The sequence below is a fragment of the Solanum pennellii genome, chromosome 1 (genome assembly GCF_001406875.1).
Source record: "Solanum pennellii chromosome 1, SPENNV200".
NCBI lineage: Eukaryota > Viridiplantae > Streptophyta > Magnoliopsida > Solanales > Solanaceae > Solanum > Solanum pennellii.
This window is the reverse complement of record NC_028637.1, coordinates 8,483,138-8,506,863: the sequence shown is the minus strand read 5'-3', so window position 1 is coordinate 8,506,863 and position 23,726 is coordinate 8,483,138. Positions and strand designations below refer to the sequence as shown.

The 23,726-nt window shown below is 34.8% G+C and overlaps 1 protein-coding gene and 1 long non-coding RNA gene across 2 annotated transcripts; both read right to left on the bottom strand.

Moving 5' to 3' along the window:
- Nucleotides 1–10,859: 10,859 nt before the first annotated feature.
- On the bottom strand, nucleotides 10,860–11,311 carry LOC114074353. The gene is made up of 2 exons (XR_003574726.1): nucleotides 11,238–11,311; nucleotides 10,860–11,088 (listed from the first exon to the last, which is right to left on the bottom strand). It is a non-coding gene; the product is annotated as an uncharacterized LOC114074353 (long non-coding RNA).
- Nucleotides 11,312–21,053: 9,742 nt separating this feature from the next.
- On the bottom strand, nucleotides 21,054–21,690 carry LOC107017145. Its single transcript, XM_015217420.1, has 2 exons — nucleotides 21,484–21,690; nucleotides 21,054–21,347 (listed from the first exon to the last, which is right to left on the bottom strand). Exons 1-2 carry the CDS (start codon nucleotides 21,688–21,690, stop codon nucleotides 21,054–21,056), a joined length of 501 nt encoding a protein of 166 aa, XP_015072906.1.
- Between the last annotated feature and the right edge of the window lie 2,036 nt (nucleotides 21,691–23,726).

Genomic DNA, 23,726 nt, shown 5'->3' with positions numbered 1-23,726 from the left:
TATATATATATATATATATATATATATATTGTGAATCTTGTTGTTTTTATCTTATGTTCCTTCTACCAAAAAAAATTAACAAAGTCAAACTAGCATTACATGAAAGAGGAAAAATATATAATTATGTAATCTTTCCTTTGACTAGTATGATGGAATCACAAAATATATTTAAACAAAAAAAATAAAATTTTCAATGTAATAAGTTATTCATCTAGATAATAAATTATTGCAGAATCAAATAGAGGCTAAAAATATGAAGTTTATCAGTTGTGAATATTTTTCTTAAAATAATACATTATTCGGTCTCGAACTAATAATTTTCATGTTAATTCAACTTCAAAAAAATGAAATGTTTTAATCATCAAACACCCCTCTGAAAAAAGGATATGTTTTGGTACATATAATTAATATAGAATACAAATATCATTCTAATGACAGAGTATTAATCAAAAGAAAGGTATGTACATGAAGAAGGAAGCATAAGAATTCCTATTTCGTTAATGCCTTGTTGTAAGTCACTTAAAAATAGGAGTTTAATTCCAATAATATATTTTTAAAGGTTTAACTAGTTTATAAAATTTGACCTTGAGGAGGTTGTTTCTCACATTCACATCATGCGTTATCACAATAATAGGGTGGGATATCACCACAAAAGTATTTAGAAATGGGTATCAATTATGCAATAACATGTCGAAGTATACAAAAGACGTTCACAATTAATTGGTGCCAGTTTCTTATTATTCATATGATAAAATGCACACAATTAATTGGCCAAGTATTTACACGTAACACCCCTCCAAGTCAATTATATGAAAATGACTTCATTTCATCGTTACGACTTTGTAACGTCCCTAAAACGAACTAGGTTGAACTAGAAATTCGTATGTGTCTCATGTGTTAATTTTGTGCTAAAATGGTTAACAATGATGTTTTAAAGCAGTGTCTAAAGATTGGTGATGTTTGGAGGTCAAACGTCCAAGAACGTCCATTATGTTCGGAAGATTTGCATTAGAAAGTGCTTGTGTGTCTTAGCATGTTCTAGCGAGTTTTACGTGTTCGTTTTAATTGAAATTCATGTGGGATGATCCAAATACCTAGATGAACATTATTAGAGGTTCAAATTATGGTTACGACTCCACCTACGACCCATAAGGGGCCCTAGTGAAGGACCCAAGACTTGGCAACCAAGCTACCAAAACTGGGCAATCAATGCCCATCTACCTACTGGTCGTAGTCAAGACGATGCCCCGTCGTCTAGGGGATTAGGTTGGGACTTGAACTTGGATCTCAAACCTCCACTCTTCCAAATGCAGACCTAAACGACGCCCAGAAGCACGGGACATCGTTCAGTCGATGCCGTTGCTCGGGTCCGTCGTTGGTGGTCCTGCAAAAGCTATTGGACGCACTGACTTGGCTTGGGGTGTTTTGTAAGTTAACTTCAAGTATTTTATGAACCATGGATGATTATTTTAGGGTATTTTAGGTATTTTAAGAGGGTTCAATTACTAAGATCTAATTTTAGACTTCATTTTCAAAAATCCAAAACCCCTCTCTCAAGAAAGACTCTCTCAGACTCCATAGAAGCTAGAACTCAAGGAAGGGATAGAAGGGGCTGGTTGTGGACGTTTCTTCAAAAAAAATTAGTGGGTTTCTTCTCATTAAGGTATGGTAGTCATCCTTGAACTTTCTTTCATTCAAGGAGCCACTTCAAAGAGATTTCTAAAAGGGTTTCAAACATCAATTTTCTTTACTCCTTGACTCTAAGTATGGGTCCTTGTATGAAAATATTTTAATGATTAAAATGAGTTTTTCTTAGTATTAAATTATAATTTTAATGTCAAAACCCCAATGAAACCATGTTTATGCTTTTTACCAACTTTTAGCTTATGAAACGGGTTTAATGAGCATGATTAGAGAATGTCAGAAATATGTTTTTTTTATGGTTATATTGTGTTTTAGCTAATGCCCTAAGGGATATTTTATGATTAATTATTGAAGAACTTGTGAATAGGTGGTGAAATCTTGATTAATGGTAAGTTGGTTACATTGTTTATCGCTTATTATGGAATGTTCTTGAGTGGTATGGTCAACCATTGGTGGCGGTGTTTACTTGAAGTATATGAATATGAATTTACATATGTATTTTGAATGAAGCCGTGAAGGAATATTATGTGAAGTGAGATGATAATGATGTTGTTCTTGTTGATGTGCTTTATGAAGATTATTATATGAAGTATGCTAGAGATTATGTCTAAGTGAATTATATATTTATGTGAAGCATGTTAAAGTGTGTAATATGATGTATGAAGATATAAGCATGTTTAGAAGTCAACGTTATGAATAAGGTGATTATGTGAAAGGTGTGCTCACATGAACATACACACTCACACTTTGAATGAATGAATGAAGCTAACGAATGTTAAGGGGAGTTTTGGGGTGAACACTCTTCGTGAATTGAGATGTAGTGTTTAGTAGCAACCTCACTACCTCACAAGAGCTTTCTAAGATAGATTGGAGGTTGGATACCCTTTGTGAGTTGAGATGTGGTATTCCAATGTAACCTCTAGGGATAAGTACCCTTCTGAGTTGAGATGTGGTGCTAATTAGCTATCCCTTAACCTATAGTAATGAATGTTTAAGAATTTGTGTGGAGTTATTCTTAGCACCGAGAGGATTTGAAGAAGGGGTGGGTAAACATTGTGATTAGAGATGTTGTACCCAATGTACCTCTAGAGATGAGTACTCCTCGTAAGTAGAGAATGAGTTACTTAGAAACAATCTCATTATCCCTTAACTATGCGCCCGCATAGGTGTAGCTATTGGACAATCCATGTAAAGTCTAAGAGAATGACGCTACTCTAGGCAAGTGGGGATCCCTTATCCGATAAGGGTAGTATCGATATTCCATTCTAGATCTCATAGTCTATGTCGGTTAGAGATAACTCTCCATGAAAGAATGTAATGAACCAGTGTACTACTTAGTGTAGGTGGTGATATGGGACGCTATTTATTCATTGCACAACTAGACACTCAAAAGGGGAGTCTTGGTGTGTCTTTACCTTTATTGTATGAATGTGTTGTTATGTAATCAAATGAAGTTATGTGACTAAATCTCTTATGTTAAGAAAGCATGTTAAAGTTATGTCTTGTATAATGAAGTTTATGAAGGATAAATATGGTGTACCCAACCTCATGGAATCCTCAAGGAGCACAAAGTGGGAGTAGTAGTATGGGATGCTATTCTAACGTTGCTCTTTGTGTAACTTGTAAGTCCACTTGGGGACGGGCACTTATGTGAAGTACTTAATGCATGAATGTTCTTCTAATGTCTAGTTATAGAGTGTGGACTTATTTTTCTGTACGAGGTAAGCCTATGGTTGGTAATCTTAAGGATCACTTAGATATGTATTGAAGGGGGTGTATGGGCGGTCCTTCATGTATTACCTTAGTGAGTCTTAGGATAACTTGGTTAGAGAAACCTAAAAAGTAAATGAGTTCACTGTGTTTTTGTATGTATGTGTTCACAGCAAAGTTGATTTCGCTGTAATTATTTTAGAGTTCACTATAAAGTGGTCTTTTATGCTAAAATTATGGAAGTCCTTTCTTATGTGCTAAATCATGATCTATATTCTATTTCACATCTATATTCATGAATGTTTTACTTAATTGACATGAAAGCTTATTTCTACCAAAATGTCCCTTTTCGCATGTTTTTGCATATGGCATACTTAGTACAATGTTTGTACTAACCCCATACTTTTTTATACTTTATAAGTACAGATTGGAGGCAAGTCGAAGACTAGAACGGAAGCTTGGGAATCGACTCTCTCAAGAATAAATATGTCCTCATATATTCGAGGGCATCGTTCTATTTCTTAGTTTCTACTATTAAGACTCATTATGTATTTTCCTTTAATGTAAAGGGACGTGTCCCTAAGATATTAAGTTGTGTCTTTAATTTTTTTTGTGACGACGAGACTACTCTTTAGTATTTATAAAAGATATTTCCTTATTATTATAAATGTCGTGAAAAGCTTTAATTCTGCACTACTTTTCATGTCTTCTGCAATGAATGATAGAAAATGGCTAGTACAACACCTCCGAAAGGTCAAGTATGCAATTGTCCGAACTAAGGGTTACCATAACTTTTAGGGGGTACTTTAGGGCTATGACAGGCTTACGGGCAGCGACCCAATTCATTTTTTACCGTCTTAACCCCTAGGCCACTAAAGCCATTGATTGGGGCCTCATATATTTCGGGCCCCCATTTATTTAATGAGTGTTATTATTTGTGCTAAGAAAATTGCATATGAGATAAAAATAAACCTAAATTTCGTAAGAAACAATTTGATGAAAATATGGATAGCGAAGTCACACAGTCCCTTGAAGAATCTTTTAGTGTTTATTGCTTTCTATATGTAGGGTAGATCAAACTATTTTTTTCATTTCAAAATAGATTCGAACCAATTAAAGCATAGGAAAATATTTTTGATTCCTTATTTATTGGTAAATAATTGAGATCAAGAGATGAAGAGAATTTAAAAATATTTTCTTAACCTAGAACTTTATTAAACATGTAATAGTTCTTCTGATATTGATGGTTTAGATTTATTTTTTGTACTTAGAGTGTTATGGGAAACAATACAAGTAGAAGATAATGCTATAACGAAAATACCCAGTTAAATAAAAAGACTTAACTAGAAAGGCAGTTTTGTAGGCGAACGCAATACGTTTTTATAGGCGAGCTGAGTGGTCTTTTTCAAATACACATATTGCTTATAGAATAATGTTAACAATTTCTATAACCGCTACTTCAGCTGAAAGAAGTTTTTCCAAAATTTAATTTGATTAAATATTCTATAAGATCAACAAAGTCTCAAGAGAGGTTGAATGCATTAACTATATTACCATTTGAAAAATAATTATTAAAAAAAATTGTTCATAAAATAGTACCTAATGATTTCGCATCTAAAATAGATAGAAAAGTAATATTTTAAATAAAAATATATAAAAGAAATATTAGGGTCCATCTCTTTAAGTTTGCTTTAGGCCCCCAATATTATTGAGTCGGCCTTGCATCTCAGTCACACGATCGTTAATTTGATTTTTCAACAAATATATGTGTTTTAGAGTTTTTGAAACATGAACAATTGACTTCAATCAAAAGTTCACAAAAATGACCTCAAAAATGAAATTATAGGACTAGTATTTGGAAGGCGATACATAACAAAGTCTATCTCTCTCTCAGGATGGACTCTAGTAAGATCATCTCGAAAGACTTCTAGGAACTCTTTTACTACAGGAATTGATTGAATAGAAAATATCTCAAGACTAGAGTCATTAACTCGGAATAAGTGATAGACACACACCTTAGAAGCATACTTAGAGGTACAAAATGAATCTATCCTTAGGCACTAAACTACTTTTCCACTCTAAGACTGACTCATTTGGAAATTGAAACTTGACTACTCAAGTTCTACAATCAACTGAGGCATAACAGACATGAATGGAGTCCATACTAAGAATAACATCAAAGTCTACCATGTCTAACTCAACTAAATCATCCATGGTACTCTTGTAATTAACAGAAACATGACAATCTCGATAGACTCTTTCTCCTAAAATGGATTCACCAAAAGGTGTGGACACGATGAATATTTGACTAAGTTGCTCAAGAATAATATCAAAGTTTATGGAAACATATGGAGTTACGAAAGATAAACTCGCTCCTGGGTCTAGCAATGCATAAACAGTAGTGTCAAAGACTTGAATCATACTAGTGACAACATCTGGCGAGTTCTCATGCTCTCGGCAATTATTGAGAGCATACAAACAGTTTGTTCCTCAACCAGTACAGAAAGTAGTCCCCTTAGGTGCAACCCTCTCAGGTTGAGCAACTGAAAAAGATTGGGTTCTATTGCCCCCATTACCACTTCCTCGCTTGTTCTTTGAACACTCTCTCATGACATGCCTATTCTAATTGGACTTGAAATAACCAATGGATCCCTCACAACAAACATCAGAGTGGTTTCTACCACACTTGGCGAAGGCAGGACGCTTACTACACCCTTGTGCCACACTACCATGTTAAATTTGTAGGTTTAGCTCTAGAATTCTGACAATAGTACTCACCTTTTTTCTTAGGTACAGGTGCACTAGAAAATTATGGGGCAAGAACCTTCTGTTTCTGTTGGAAGGATGACCGGTTGGCATTACTCTTCTGCATCCCGCACTCATTCCCTGTCTTAGCTCTCTTATTTCTATACTCTTCTTTGTCCCTCATCTTCTCCTATTCAACCTGCTACACATAAATCATCAACTTTGATATGCTTATGTCGCCTATGAACATAGGAACTCTGCCCTCTTTGCTTGATGCACGACCCAAGCCAGCGATAAGCAAGCTCATCTTGCTCCTCATGTCCTCAACAATCTTAAAAGCATAGCGGAATAGTTAGCTGAACTTCAACCCATACTCATGGACACTCAAGGAGTCTTGTTTCAGTGCAAGAAACTCCCATACCTTAGCCTCTTTCAATTCTCGGGGAGAGAAACGCCACAAGAAAGCCTCTTCAAAATAGGACCAACTCGGATGTGGTGCATCTTCATCTCTGCCCTCCTTACACTGATATAACCAATTCCTAACCATATTCTTCAGTCGATGTGCATCTATCTCAACCCATTCAACATCAGCAACATGCATCACATCAAAAACCTTCTTCAGTTCCTCAACAAAATTTTCCAGATCCTCAGTAGTGATCGAACCCGTGAAACTTGGAGAATCATCCTCAAAAACTCACAAATCCTTGAAGTGTCAGCCTCTTCTTGTCGGGCTCCTATCTGCTTCCCAAATTGATTGGCTACCACTTGACTGAGCATCCTTATTGGCCCTCTAAACTCAATATTAGAATCTTCTCCTTGCAGTTGTACTTTAGGTGCATTGGGCAACTCTGGTTCCTCTACATTCCTCCTAACTAGGCGAGCTCTTGCTGGTCTTCGTGGAGTTATGATTATCTGAAACAGCGCAAACATGAATTAGAGAGAAACTTTTAAAGATAAACTATAACGCATGAAAAGGAATATGAAAGAAGTGAGGAATTCGTAAATGTCCCATCTTTGTAATTGTAGATGTGACACACTTTACACCGATAACTAGGATTCTATAGACACGGCTTCATAGACTCCCTAGGACTCTTGAACTCTGGGATCTGGTACCAAGTTTCTCATGCCCTGGGCCTACACCCTGGATGTGGCCGACATCCAATGACTATTGATGGAGTTGAGCGGACCCTAGACCTGGCTAACTTAACTCAGTGGAAGACTTAATTCAATGGAAAAAATTATTCAATAACTTAAGTAAATAAGTTAGCAAAAATGGCACTTAAGTCTCAATAACAAAATGTCACCAATACAAAGAATGAGAGACAATGCTAAATGTATTATTGTCTCTCAATGAAGCCTTCTAAAATTGAGATGGACATTAGGACAAACCTTACATTATTCTAATAAGGAAAATTTGTACAAGCAATAAAAAGAGTCCTCCAGAATGCAAGGAGGCTCACCACTGACTCTGGAATGCTCAACTGGATCAACGGTATCGATTTAAACTTGAAAAGAGTAATAATAAATACTTGCCTTGACTCTGCTCAACTTATGGTGACATAACTCATTTTAATATAAAGTGATTTAAAAGCAAGTGCAATATAAAGAAAAGTTGTTTGAATACATGTTGTAATTTATGAATACATACAAGGATACAAATAACTCTGAGATGTATGTAAAAATACAAATAAACTGATGTATATATAATACATTTAATTTCTGTAGGAGTTTCTCTAACCAACAACCATCACTTAAGAGCTATAGATTAGTGCTAAAAATACTTAGCTCAAAGGTTATCTTGGAAATCTTAGTTTCCCTTGTTGCTTCATTCAGAAAGTTATTGATCTTTAACTGAAACCTAGCCTGAAGGCTCTTTGGAAATCTCAGTTTCCCTTATTTATAATTGTAAAAACATTTTAAGTTCTTTTGGAAATATTTAGTTCCCATATAGTGCTTGGAATGCAAACATCACTTCACTCTGAACTGAACTTGAGCTTAAGTCTTAAACGACGCTTAAAATGTTTTTGAAATACTTATGAAACTTGAAATGAACTATTTTTCCTTATATTTAGTCCTTACTCAATTGATCTTTAAGTATTAAAACAAGTTTGAAGTATTTTCAAAAGACTTTATAAAAGAACTTTAGGAATTCTTTAGACTCAGCTCTAACTTTTCCTTGAATTTCAAGTTATGGATTCAAGGTTGTAAATTCGTGTTTACGGATGATTTCTATATGATAAGAAGTTATTTAGAGTAGTTAGAATCATTAGGAAGTGTTAAAACACCTTAGAAGGGCTTAATCATACTGAGGCACCATTTGGCGCACTGTAGGCACGTCGCCCCAGGACCTCTGGTGCAGACGGTGTGTGTCGTGCCTGGTGTTGTCCAGGTGCGCCTGAACGATTTTCTGCTCTCGTTTCTGATCCTAAATCGCTCAAACCTCCATAGTTCTTTTTCCAAACCCTTAGGATTATAAGTACCTTCAATACCCAATAGATCTAACTCAAATAAATAACCAAAAATTACAAATTAAAAAAACAATAGGCATATCAACAAGTCAATCAACAAGAATTCAATCATGTCTTTCAAGAACTTCACTATTCTCATTCAACCAATTTAAAAAAATCAAAGGATTGAAGCAATATTGGTCTGTGGGTGATCTGATCCAACACTAAAAGATCTCACATACCTTGATAAGGAATACCCCTGACGAATTCCACTCGCAAAACTTGGCGTTGGCAAATCCATGATATTTTTTCTCCCTTTTCTTCTTCTTTTATCTCTTCTTCAAGCCCTAAACGTGATTTTGATTTTCTAATCTGATCTAAAACTTTTTTCTACCAAAAATAAATCCCTACAATGAAATAGGAAAATTAATTGGTGAAAAGACTAGATTGACCTTCCTTAAATCTAGAATGGACTTTCCATGCTGAAATAGCCCAACTTTTGATAGTCATATCTTCCTTATATGATATCAAAAATTCACAAACCGACGGCGTTGGAAAGATCTCTCCAAGTGCTTTCCAACCATATCAAGAACTACCCTTAACTCATTCTAAGATAGAAGTTATGATCATTTGAAAATGACCAAAACTCACTTTCTTAACCTGGTCAATTTATCTAGATTTTTCCCTTTCTTCCCAAAAATGAATATTTTTAGTTTCTTAGCTTATTCCTTCTATTTCAAATTGTGAGATGTTGCACACATTTTTCGGCTTTGTTAAAAGGTATGTTAAAGCTATTATTTCTCTTCTAGCATGATCGTAAGGATGTAAGCTTTATATAGATATTCTATCAACATTATTTGACTTGTAGCCTAGTCCAACTTTGTTGGTTTCCTCCAAAGGATATAACGTTTACCAGTGACACTCAACTCTATTATTAGTGGAGTAGAAAACATGTGATGATTAAATTTTTATCAATTGTGATTACTTGTTATTTTCTTGATATTTTGTCATCTAACTGCTAGAAGCTTGTTTTGGTCTCAACAAACACATACACTAGCATACATAATTATTTTTATATTGTGCCTACCCTTTTAGATTTATGGGTCGGCTGTCCCCGACCATTTACAAGTTTATAGAGAATCTATACTCGAGCATTCCACTAGGCCTTGACAAGATAGGTGAGAAATTACTTGAGGCATGGTAGACCATGCCTATAATCATGGTAGAACAAGTCTACGGGCAGAGCAGTCCATGTCTATAGGTTAGGTAGGTTGTACCTGGGGGGTAGCATATGTGTGTTGTACCACAGAGCCTCAAATTTGCATTCAGTACAACAAAAATAACTTTTTGAGGCAATAAATACACACATTAATAAGGGGTTTTAAAGTCTTTACCAACATTAGTTATGTGTCATTAGATCCAATGTCGCTAAATCCTTTAGGAACACATACAAAGAGTGCTAATTGCCTCTAAGAATACATATTTAGTGACATCTTCTAATTAATACTAAAGATCATTTTTTAGATAGTGATTGATTCTACGAAGATGTACATTCAGATGGTTTAGAATATAATGTGATTGGGATCCAGGTAAGGGGCTAATATGGGTATTTAGCGATTGTTACTCTCGTTAGGACCTAAAGGGACTATGTGTGTTTTGTACCTACCAGGCTTATGGGGGCAATGTTACGTAATTGCTTTTCATATGCTTATAATTTATTGTTATAGGGAGATGGCATATTTTACTTGTATTTCATCCCTTCCGTTTTCATTCAGTACTGTTACTTTAGAGTCAACTTCCAGCATATCTTACATGCTCTATTATTTTGTACTGGCACCCCTTGTCGGGGGACAATGCATTCAACCTACAGGTCTTGAGCGGCACCCAGACAAACATATCGAGTAGCACAACCAACCATCAAGCTTAACGGTTGGCCATATTTTTTTGTTAAATTTTATAAAACATAATTTTTATTTTCAAAAAAAATATATGTTTTAAAATTAAAGTTTTGTTTGGCAATGAATACAAATTAAAAATTTTGGTGAGTAATTTTGGGGGAAAAAGTGAAAACAACTTTTGTTGTTCTTAAAATTCTTGAATTCAACTAAAAGTTGAATTTCAAAGTTTTGTGGCAAAATGTATTTTTTGGAGTTCAACTCTAAAAAAACAAGTGAAAACTTTTTATAGAGAATTGCTCCTAAAAAATAAGAATATGAGATTATTTATCAAAATAAAGGTATATGACAAAAAGAAGAAAACAATAAGCTTTCTGAACTGGCTAATGCCTTGTTGCAAAATACATTGAAACATAAATTAAATTCCAAATATATTATTGCTTTTATTTCACGCTACGCAATTTTAATTCTTTAATTTATGTTTTCACTAGTTTGTGTATTTCGACCTTTGGGAGGCTGATGCCCACATTCACACCACTCACCATCAAAATAATAGGGAAGTATATCGCCACAAAGACGTTTACAGTCTGCGTCTGTCTTGCAACAACATATGGGAATGTCTTTTGCTTCAACCTTTGGCGAGACACCTATCAAATTAAATGTTAGGATCTATATTTAATAGGAAAATGCATTTCATATTTCAGCATAAGAATCTTTTCAAAATTAATTTAGAAAATATTCGAGAGAAATGTATAATACTCCATTACTCATAGATCAAATCAAGTGAAAGACTTACATAATGCTATCATCATAAACATGAGGGAAAACACCCACACTTTGAAAGCCATATCTTAATTTTTTTTATGCTCAGTAAGTCACTTGATGATGATGTAGTCCTCCCCTTTCATGAAACATCGTGATTTTTATGAAGAGTTGCGCCTTTTATTTAAAGTTGTGACTTTTACTAAAAGTTATGACTTTTATGAAGAGTTGCGACATTAATGAAGAGTTGTGACTAACGTTAAAAGTTGCGACTTTAAAAAGAGTTGCAACTTTTATGAAAAGTTGTGCTTTTATGAAAGGTTATGACCTTTACGAAGGGTTGAAACTTTTCCAAATAGTTGTTACCTTTCCAATAAGGCATAATAAACATTTGTGCAGGCTACCCTTTGTTGGCTATAAATAGAGGGATTTCCTCTCATTTTAAAACAACGAAAATCCTAAACCTTTCTTCTTCTTTTTTTCTTCTTCTTCACAACTAAATATTTGTGTACTTGAGTGGCTCACTGACACCATTGCTTATGTTACAGATCTTTATATGTATTTTGCAGTCATTAATTTCTACATATGTTATTAAGGTTAAATGATAAGATAACTTACCTTTATCAACTAAATATTTGTCTACTTGGTTTGTGTTGAGTGACTCACTAACATCATTGCTTATGTTACAGATCTTGGTATGTATTTTTAAACTCATTAATTTATACTTATGATATTAAGGATAAATGATAAGATATGTTACCCTTATCTCAAAAAAAAAAGATAAGATGTAATAAGTTTCATTTTCTTTTACATTATTAATGTTTGTTTCGCGTAATCTATATAAGATAGTACAGTGTTTTAGTTTTAATGACTGACAGGTTTAAATTATTATTTTATAAAAAAATTTTGTGATATAAAATTCTAGCGCGAAGCGCGCGTAAATTTACTAGTATTCAAATTTAATAAAGTCAAAGTAGCATTAAATGAAACAGGAAAATATAATTATGTAATTTTTTCTTTGACTTATATGATGGAATCACAAAATATATTTAAACATAAAAATTAATATTTTCAATGTAATAAATTACTCATCTAGAATATAAAGTATCGCACAATCAAATAGAGGCAAAAGAGTTTGAAGTTTATAAGTTGTTAATATTTTTCTTAAAATAATATGTTATTCGGTCTCGAACTAATAATTTTCATGTTAGTTCAACTTCAAAAAAGATGAAATGTTTTAATCATCAAACACCCCTCTTAAAAAAGGCTATGTTTTAGTACGGATAATTAATGTAGAATACAAATATCATTCTAATGACATACTATTAATCAGAAGAAAGGTATGGGACATGAAGAAAGAAAACAATAAGAATTACTATTTAGTTAATGCCTTGTTGTACATCACTTAAAAATAGGTTTCCCAACTTTTATTATTTATTTTTATTTCATCCCATGAAAATTTAATTTTTCAATTTATAAAACTTTACCTTGAGGAGGTTGTTTCCCACATTCACACCATGCGACATAACAATAATAGGGTGGGATATCACCACAAAAGAATCTAGAAATGGGTGCAAATTATGAAATAACATATGGATGTATAGAAAGCACGTTCACAATTAATTGGTGTCAGTTTCTTATTATTCGTATTATAAAATGCACACAATGAATTGGCCAAATATTTACACGTAACAACCCTCTAGGTCATTTATATGAAAATGACTCCATCTCATCGTTACGGGTTACGAGCATTCCTACAGCGATCCAATTCGTTTATGACAGTCTTAACCCCAAGGCCACTAAAGCAATTGCTTGGGGCTTCATATATTTTGGGGGCCCATTTAAAAAAATTAATTACGCGGGGTACTAATGAATGTTATGATTTGTGCAAAGGAAATTGTATATGAGATGAAAATAAACCTGAATTTCATAAGAAACAATTTGATGTAAATATAATAGCGAAGTCACCAAGTCCCTTGAAGAATCTTTTAGTATTTATTGCTTTATATATGTAGGGTAGATCAAACTATTTTTTCACTTCAAAATAGATTCGAACCAATTAAAGCATATGAAAATATTTTTGATTTCTTATTTAGTGGTAAATTATTGAGATGAAGAGATGATGAGAATTTAAAAATATTGTCTTAACCTAGAACATTCTTTAACATGTAACAGTTCTTCTGATATTGATGGTTTATATTTATATTTTGTATTAAAAGTGTTAAGGAAAATAATATAAGTAGAATATAATAATCTAACGAAAATACTCAATCAAATACAATGACTTGATTCTTTTTCAAATACGCATATTGCTTATCAAATAATGTTAACAGTTTCTTTAACCGCTACAACAGCCGAAAGAAGTTTTTCAAAATTTAAATTGATTAAATCTTCTTTAGGATCAACAAAGTCTAAAGAGAAGTTGAATGAATTAGCTATATTACCATTTGAAAAAGAACTGTTAAAACAAATTGATCATAAAATAGTACCTAATGACTTCGCATCTAATATAGCTAGAAAAGTAGATTTTAATAAAAGTATAATATGAAAGAAAAAATATTACGGTCCCTCTCTTCAGTTTCGCTTTATGCCCCCAATGTTGTTGAGTCGGCCTTGCATCCCAGTCACATGGTCGTTAAATTGATTTTTCAATAAATTTATATGTTTTAGAGCTTTTGAAACATGAACAGTTGACATCAATCAAAAGTTTCTATTAGCTCCACAACATTGAGTTTGGTCTAGAACGAACTTTTGTGTGGATCCTGAGGCTTCTATGCAAATTTCAAGACCTATTGTTCATTTTGGCAAAAGTGGAGCTTGGGTGGGACTCACTTTTTTTCGAGATGACCTTGGTATGAAGTTTTGAAAATTTCAAAATTGGTGTGATAGCATATTTCGTTTGTGCGCATAGGATTCTGAATAAATCCTGAGCACCCGTTGGAGAATTCTAGAAATGGACAAACTAGCTGATGTGCCTCAGCTAGTGTAACCCAGTAACGAGTTCATGTTCGGGGGGGACCCTTGGACACATTCGTAAAGGCCTAATTTGTATGGTTTACGATTGTTGTGGCCTTGACACAATTATGAGGGTGTAGCTCATTTTACCTTCGCATTTGTATTCTCTCCTTGTCGCGATATGATAAGACGCTAACCCGCGTTGATTACCTTTGGACATTATGATCATAAAATTTTACCTGCACGGTTGCTTGGAAAATTTTATTGGTGGGCCACGATCCTGACCCTTTACCTAAACATTACAATAAATTAATCCGTCTCATTTCTTAAAATAAGACCATATGCGATTTGTTCTTATTCTAAAGATTGTTTTTGGTGATATCTCCCTCAATTGAACTCTATTTTGGGTGATTAAAACTCGTGGGCGTAAAAAAACATCGTGGCTACGTGGTTTGTTTTTTGGAGATGTCAGGGTGTTATGACCCTCTCAATTATCTCTTTGAGAAGGCCTTTTTGTTTGTAATTTAGAACTTTTCCATATTGACCCCAAACCTTTTACGACTCAATGGGTCTGATAGTTTTTTCACCTTGGCACGTGTGGTTTTAATGAATTTTTAGTATTTTGGAGCATTTAAACCTTAAACAGTTGATTTCGATTAAAATTGTATGAAGAAAACCTTGGACTTTCCTTGCTTAAACAACCCAACTTCAGATAGGCATATCTTCCTCATACGATATCGAAAAAGCGCAAACTCGATAGAGTTAGAAAGATCTATGCCATGACATTCCAACATTATCAAGAACGAACCCTAACTCATCCTGAGCTAGAAGTTATGGTCGTTCGAAAATGACCAAAACTCACTTTCTTAACTTCGTTAAATTTTTTCCAGATTTTACGCTTTTGGAGAAAACAAATAGTGAAAACAACTTTTTGTTATTCTTAAAATTCTTGAATTCAACTTAAAGTATTTCAAATTTTTTGTGGCAAAATGTATTTTTCGGAGTTCAACTCAAAAAAAATGAACTTTTTATAGAGAAATGCTACTAAAAAGAAATAAGAATGTGAGATTATTTATCAAAATAAAGCTATATGACATAAAGAAGGGACCAATAAACTTTATAAATTGGCTAATGCCTTGTTAGAAGTTACATAGAAACAGAATGGAAGGAAATGATAAGCTTTCTTATTTGGGTAATGCCATGTTGCAAGCTACATTGAAACACAAATTAAATTCCAAATATATTCTACCGTTCTATTTCAAGCTATGAATTTTAATTCTTCAATTTATGTTTTCACTAGTTTTTGTAATTCGATTTTTGGGAGGACGATGCGCACATTCACACAATTAACCATCACAAAAATAGAGAGATATATCGCCACAAAGATGTTTACAGTCTGCGTCTGTCTTGCAACAACACCTGGATATGTCTTTTGCTTCAAGCTTTGGCGAGACACCTAAATGTTAGAATCTATAATTAACAGAAAAACACATTTCATATTTCAACACAAGAAGCTTTTAAAAATTAACTTAGAAAATATTAGAGAGAAGTGTATGATACTCCATTACTAATAGATAAAATCAAGTAAAAGAGTTACATATCCCTATCATCATAAACTTGAGGGAAAAAGCGCACACTTTGAAACGTTTTGATGTAAATAAACCTGAATTCATAAGAAACATTTTGATGTAAATATGGATAGCGAAGTCACAAGTCCCTTGAAGAATCTTTTAGTGTTTATTGCTTTATATATGTAGGGTAGATCAACCTATTTTTTCACTTTAAAATATATTTGAACCAATTACAGCATATGAAAATATTTTCAATTTCTTATTTAGTGGTAAATTATTGAGATCAAGAGATGATGAGAATTAAAAAAACATTGTCTTAACCTAGAGCTTATTTAACATGTAATAGTTCTTCTAATATTGATAGTTTAGATTTATTTTTTGTATTAAAACTGTTAAGGGAAACAATACAAGTAGAAGATAATGATCTAACGGAAATAGTCAACCAAATAAAAAGACTTGATTCTTTTCCAAATACACATTTTGCTTATAGAATATCGTTAACAGTTTCTTTAACTATTACATAAACTGAAAGAAGTTTTTTGAAATTTAAATTAATCAAAACTTCTTTAGGGTTTAGGGCTATATTACCATTTGAAAAAGAATTATTAAAACAAATTGATCATAAAACAGTACCTAATGAATTCACTTCTAATATAGCTAGAAAAGTAGATTTTAAATAAAAGTATATGATGAAAAAAAATATTAGGGTCCCTCTCTTCAGTTTTGTTTTATGCCCCCAATGTTGTTGAGTCGGCCTTGCATCCCAGTCACATTGTCGTTGATTTGATTTTTCCACGAATTTATATGTTTTAGAGCTTTTGAAACATGAACAGTTGACATCAATCAAAAGTTTCTATTAGCTCCACAACATTGAGTTTGTTCTAGAACGATCTTTTGTGTGGATCCTGAGGCTTCATTGGATCTTGGGCGGGACTCACTTTTTTTTTCGAGAAGACCTTGGTATGAAGTTTTAAAATTTTCAAATTTTGTTTGATAGCATATTTTGTTTGTGCGTATAGGATTCTGAATAAATCTTGAGCACCCGTTGGATTTTCTAGAAATGGACAAACTAGCTGATGTGCTTCGGCTAGTGTAACCCAGTAACGAGTTCATGTTCGGGGGGGGGGGGATTTGCCACATTCACAAAATCCTAATTTTTACGGTTTACGAGTTGTGTGTCCTTAACACAATTATGAGGGTGTATCACATTTTACCTTCGCATTCGTATTCTCTCCTTGTCGCAATCTAATAAGATGCTAACCCGCTTTGATCCCCTTTGAACATTGTGGTCATGAAGTTTTACCTCCACAGTTGCGAGGAACATTTTATTAGTCTGCCACAATCCAGACCCTTTACCTAAAGAGTACAAATGAATTAATCCGTCTCATTTTGTAAAATAACACCATATGCGATCTTTTCTTTTTCTCAAGATTGTTTTTGGTGATATCTCCCTCAATTGAGCTCCATTTTGGGTGATTGAAACTCGTGGACGTAAAAAATCATCGTCGATACGTGGTTCGGTTTTTGGAGAGTGTCAGGGTGTAATGACCCTCTCAGTCATATCTTTGTTAAGGCAATTTTGTTTGTCATTCAGAACTTTTCTATATTCACCCCAAGCCTTTACGACTTGTTGGGTTTGATAATTTTGTCACCTTGCCGTTCGTGTAGTTTTGATGAATTTTTAATATTTTGGAACCTTAAAATAATAATTTCAATTAACATTATAGAAAGAAATTCTTGGACTTTCCTTACTTAAACAACCCAACTTTGAATAGGCATATCTTCCTCATACGATATCGAAAATGCGTAAAACACCTCTCCAAGGTCTTTCCAACCATATCAAGAACTACCCTAACTCATCTTGAGCTAGAAGTTATGGTCTTTTCAAAATGACCAAAACTCACTTTCTTAACTTAGTCAATTTTTCCCAGATTACCCCCTTTCTTTCTAAAAATGAATATTTTTAGTTTCTTAGTTTATTCCTACCTTTTTGAAATTGTGAGATGTTACAATATCTCCCATTTCGGATCATTCATCCTCGAATGAGATTTCTTTCACTAAGCTAAGGATAGTAACATCAAGTTCAATACTCAACAAACAAAAGCAAGTAACCACATGCATACTCATAGTTTATAAAGTACTAGGAAGAGAATTAGTACCTTTATATGCATTCTCTCCGGATTCAAAGACATGGGAATATCTCTTTTTCATATCCTCTTTAGATTTCCAAGTCGCTTCTTCAATAAATTTGTTCCTCCAAGTACCTTGACTGATCCAACCTCCTTTATCCTCTACTTTCAAACTTAGTGATCTAACATATGAACCGGAATTTCTTCATAGGATAAGCTATTCTTAATCCCAACATTTTCAGTTGGTACAATCAATGAAGGATTGCTCATACACTTATTCAACATAGAGATATGAAATACCGGATGAACTTTTTCCTCTTATGGTATCTCTAAATCATAATCTATATTGCCAAACCTCTAAGCAATGCAATAAGGTCCAATATACCAGGGGATAAGTTTCCCCTTCTTACCCAACCTCATCCACTTCGAACTCCAACGGTCTTCTCTGAACATTTTGTAGGATTTTTGACGACTTTGTGTCGTTTTAAACCTCTTTTGAATCACCTTCACCTTCTTCATATCTTGGTGAACTAGATCTAGTCCTATTAACCCTTCTTCACCAACCTCGAACCATCCACTAGGATATCTACATATTCACCCATAAAGAGCTTCGTATGGAGCCATTTGGATGCTTAAATGGTAACTGTTTTTGAAACCGAACTCAATGAGGTAGGTGATCATCCCAATTTCCCTTGAAATCAATCACGCTAACCCTGAACATATCTTCTAAGGTATAGATAGTACCCTCCGCTTACCCATCCATCTGTGGATGAAAACCAATGGTTAAGTTCACCTTTGAACGCAAATCTTTCTGGAAAGATTTGCAGAACTGTGCAGTAATTTGTGCACCTGCATATTAAATGATCAAAATTAGGACTCCATAAAGTCTTACCACTTGCTGAATGTATAACTTTGGATAATCTCCTGTCGAATGAGTGGTCTTTACCAGCAAGAAGTGGGCTGATTTTGTCATTCTATCAAGAATCACCCAACTTGAGTCATGCTACCTGCGAGACCTTGGTAACCCTGTGATAAAGTCCATATTAATCATCTCCCACTTCCATTCCGGAATTTCTATGTTCTAAGGCCAACCCTCCAGGCCTTTGGTGTTTTACTTTCACTTTCTGGCAATTCGGGCACTTGGCAAAAAACTCAGCAATGCCCTTCTACATAGCTTCCCACCAATATACCTCTCTCAAATTGCGGTACATCTTTCCGGAACCCGTATGAATGGTAAATCTGGAGCTATGAGCTTCCTCCATGATCCACTCTTGTAGACTATCCACTTTGCTTTATACTTCAAAATACCATCTCCCGCTTGTTCAAAATCTAATTCCCTTTGCTTATGAACATTTGCCTTCAATTCAAGCAAAATGGTATCTTGGTCATTGTTTTCTTTCACTTCTGATACTAATGATGACTCAACCCCATTTGTCAGCACTATTCCTCCTTTTGTGGAATCCATGAGTCGGACTCCAAGGCATGCAAGTCTGTGCACTTGTTTTGTCAGTTCCCTTTTCTATTCCTCAAGATGGGTTGTACTACCCATAGACAACCTACTTAAGGCACCAACAACAATATTACCCTTACCTCAGTGCTAAAGAATGCTCATGTCATAATCTGTAAGAAGTTCTAACCACCTCTTTTGTTTGAGATTAAGCTCTATCTGAGTGAACACATATTGTAGGCTCTTGTGATAAGTTAAGACATCCACATGAACACCATACAAATAGTGACGCCATATCTTCAAGGAGATTACTACAACAACCAACTCTAAGTCATGGGTTGGATAATTATTCTCATGATCTAGAGGCATGAGCTATAACCTTGCCATTCTGCATTAACACGCAACCCAAACCAACTCTATTTGCATCACAATATACCACAAAACCTTGAGTACATCCTGGAAAGGTCAAGAGTGGGGCAGTAGTCAACCTCTTCTTCAACTCTTGAATGTTTTTCTCGTAAGCTTCAGACCATTTAAACTTAACAATTTTCTAAGTTAACTTGGTCAAAGGAGACGAGATAGATGAAAACCCCTCAACAAACCTTCTATAGTATCAAACCAAACCCAAGAAACTCCTTATGTCAGTTGGAGACGTGGGTCTAGTCTAACTCTAAACTTTTTATATCTTTTGGGTAAAACTCTAATCCCATCACCAGGAACAATGTGGCCCAAGAATGCCACAGACGTAAGCCAAAATTCACATTTTGAGAACTTAGCGTATAACTCATTATCTTTGAAAATTTGAAGGACTATTCTGAGTTGACTAATGATCTTCATCATTCCTTGAATAGATTAGCACGTCATCAATGAAGACGATATCAAACATATTTAAATACGGTTTGAAGACTCTGTTCATAAGACCCATGAATATTGCAGGCGCATTAGACAACCCAAACGACATGACCAAAAACTCATAATGCCCATATCTGGTTTTAAAAGTTGTCTTTAGAATGTCTCATTCTCTAACTTTCAATTGGTGGTAGCCTAATCTAAGGTTAGTCTTGGAAAAGAAGAAGCACCCTGAAGTTGATCGAATAGATCATCTATCTTTGGATAAGGATACTTATTCTTGATGGTAGACTTATTCAATTGACGGTAATCTATACACATCCTAAGGGAACCATCCTTCTTTCTCACAAATAAGATCGGAGAGCCCTAAGGTGAGACACTTGGTCGAATGAAACCCTTATCTAACAGATTTTTCAACTGTTCTTTCAACTCTTTTAATTATGCTGGTGCCAATCTATATGACAGAATAAAGATAGGACCAGTATTTAGAAAGAGATCTATACCGAATTATCTCTCTTAGGGGGCTTGGGGAAAATCATCTAGAGAGACTTCTGGGAATTCTTTCACTGTTGGCACTAACTGAATAGGAGGTAGCTCAACACTAAAGTCATTAAATCGGACTAAGTGATAGACACACCCCTTAGAAACTAACTTCCTCGCCTTAAGGTACGAAATGATTCGACCCTTAGGCACTGTTAAACTGCTTTTCCACTTTAAGACTAGCTCATTTGGAAACTAAAACTTGACTACTCGAGTTCTACAATCAACTGAGGCATAACAGGTATGAAGGCAGTCCATACCAAGAATGACATCGAAGTCTACCATGTCTAACTCAACTAAATCAGCAATGGTACTCTTGTGATTGACGAAAATAGGACAATCATGATAGACTCTTTCTGCTAGAATGGATTACCAACAAGTATGGAGACACTGAATGGTTCACTAGCATACAAGAGGTTTGTTACTCCACCAGTACCATAAGTAGCTCCCCGAGGTGCAGGCCTCTCTCGTGGAGCAACTAATGAAGACTGGGCTCTATTTACCCCATTACCACTTCCTTTCTTGTTCTTTGTACACTCTGACGAAATTCTTAATCCAACCGCACTTGAAACAACCAGTGGAGCCCTCACGACAAACACTAGAGTGGTTTCTAACACACTTGGTGCAGGCAGGAGCCTTACTACCCCCTTGCACTACACTACCCTGTGAATTACATGTTTAGCTATGGAATTCTGACCGTAGTTCTCATCCTTGTAAGTGTATGTGCACTAAAAGATGATGGGGCAGGACCCATCTGAATCTATTGAAATGATGACCGATTGGCATTACTCTTCTGTTGCCCGGACTCATTGTCTTAGCTTTCTTATTTCTATACTCTTCTCTGTCCCTCAACTTATCTTCTTCAACCTTCTGCACATAAACCATGAACCTTGATATGTCAATGTCTCCTATTAGCATTGTAGCTCTGCCCTCTTTGCTTGATGCACGACCCAAGCCAATGACAAACAAGCTCATCCTACTCATATTCTTAACCATCTCAGGATCATAGCATGAAGCTAGGTGAACTTCAAACCATACTCATGCATACTCAAAGAGTCCTTTTTCAGTGTAAGTAACTCCCGTACCTTAGCCTCTTTAAATTTTTAGCGAAAGAAACGCCCAAGAGAGACTCTTCAAAACAGGCCCAACTCGGATATTGTGATTTTCATCTCTACCCTCCTTCCACTGATCGAACCAAGTCCTAGCCACATTCTTCAGTTGATATGAAGCTAGCTCAACTCGTTCAACATTAGCAACATGCATCACATTAAAAACCTTCTTTTGTTCCTCAATGAAACTCTCTGGATCCTCAGTAGTGATTGAATCTGTGAAACTTGGAGGATTCCTCCTCAAGAACTCACGAATCCTTGAAGTGTAAGCCTCTTCTTATCTTGCTCCTCTCTGCTGCCCAACTTGACTAAGCATCCTTATTGCCTCTTTGAACTCAGCATTAGAAACTTCTTCTTGTGGTTGTACTTCAGGTGCATTGGGCAATTTTGGTTCCTCTACATTTCTCCTAGTTGGGCGACCTCTTGTTGCTCTTCGTGGAGGCAGGTTATTTGAAACACGCACAAGCACGAATTAGGGAGAAACTTTTAGATATAAACTCTAACGCTCGAAAAAGAATATGAAAGAAGTGAGGAATTCCTAAATGTTGCTGCATCATAATTATAGATGTGGCGCTCTTCACATCGATAACTAGAACTCTATAGACACGGCTTCATAGACTCCCTAGGACTCTTGAACTCTGGCTCTGATACCAAGTTTGTTACGCCCCGAGCCTACACCTTGGACGTGACCAACACCCAATGACTATCATTGGCCTTGAGTCCTCCCTTGACCTAGCTTACTTAATTCCGCAAAAGACTTAACTCAATGAAATAAACACATTCAATAACTTAAGTTAATAATTGGGCCAAAATGGCACTTAAGTCTCAATAACAAAATGTCAGCAATACAAGGAATCATAGACGCAATGCTAAATTTCTGAGTGTCTATGAAGCCTTCGAAAAGTGATATGAATATTGGGATAGATCCCACAACATCCAATAAGATAAAAAATAATTAAAATCAATAAAAAGTGTCCTTCAGAATGCAAGGAGGATCACCACTGACTTTGGAGTGCTCAACTGGATCAAAGGTGTGCCGGATGTCGATCCTCGTTACCTGCTCTGCATCATGATACGATGCATGCCAATTGGCATCGGTACATTGAATGTGCGAGTATGCGAGTTGGAATGCTAAACGACTTAAGCTTGAAAAGAGTAAGAACAAATACTTATCTTGGCCCTGCTCAACTTATGAATAACATAACTCAATAACACTAACTCATTATAATATAAAGCGATTTAAAAGCAAGTGCAATATAAAGAAAAGTTGTTTGAATACATGCTATGATTTCTGAATGCATGCAAGGATACAAACAACTTTGAGATGTATGTAAAAATACAAATAAAATTGATGTATATATATAAATACATATAACTTCTATTAGAGTTTCTCTAACCGACAACCATCACTAAGAGCTACAGTGATGATACAACGATTTAGCTCACGCTGCCAGTACATTCTATATCCGGCCAAAGATATAAGACCCGAACTACCTAATGGATCTACTAGTCTACTGTGAAAAAGGTTCATCTAAAAAGTATGACCCTTTTCTACCCATGGTGGCTACATGGTTTATGGGGGTTGTGAGTTGTCTGAATGCTCCCCCTTATCAGTGCTCAATACTACTCCCAAAATATATTCGCTCTTATGTTTTAAAAACATACTGATTTTGTGGTTTGAGATTAGTGCTTAAAATACTTAGCTCAAAGGCTATCTTTGAAATCTTAGTTTCCTCCTTGCTTTATTTAGAAAGTTATTTCTCTTTAACTGAAAACTAGCCCGAAGGCTATTTGAAAATCTTCGTTTCCTTCTTTTTAAAAGCGAAAACATTTTAAGTTCTTTTGGGAGTACTTAGTTCCCATATATTGCTTGGAAGGAATACTTCACTTTACTCATCAAACTGATCTTTAAGTCTTAAAACA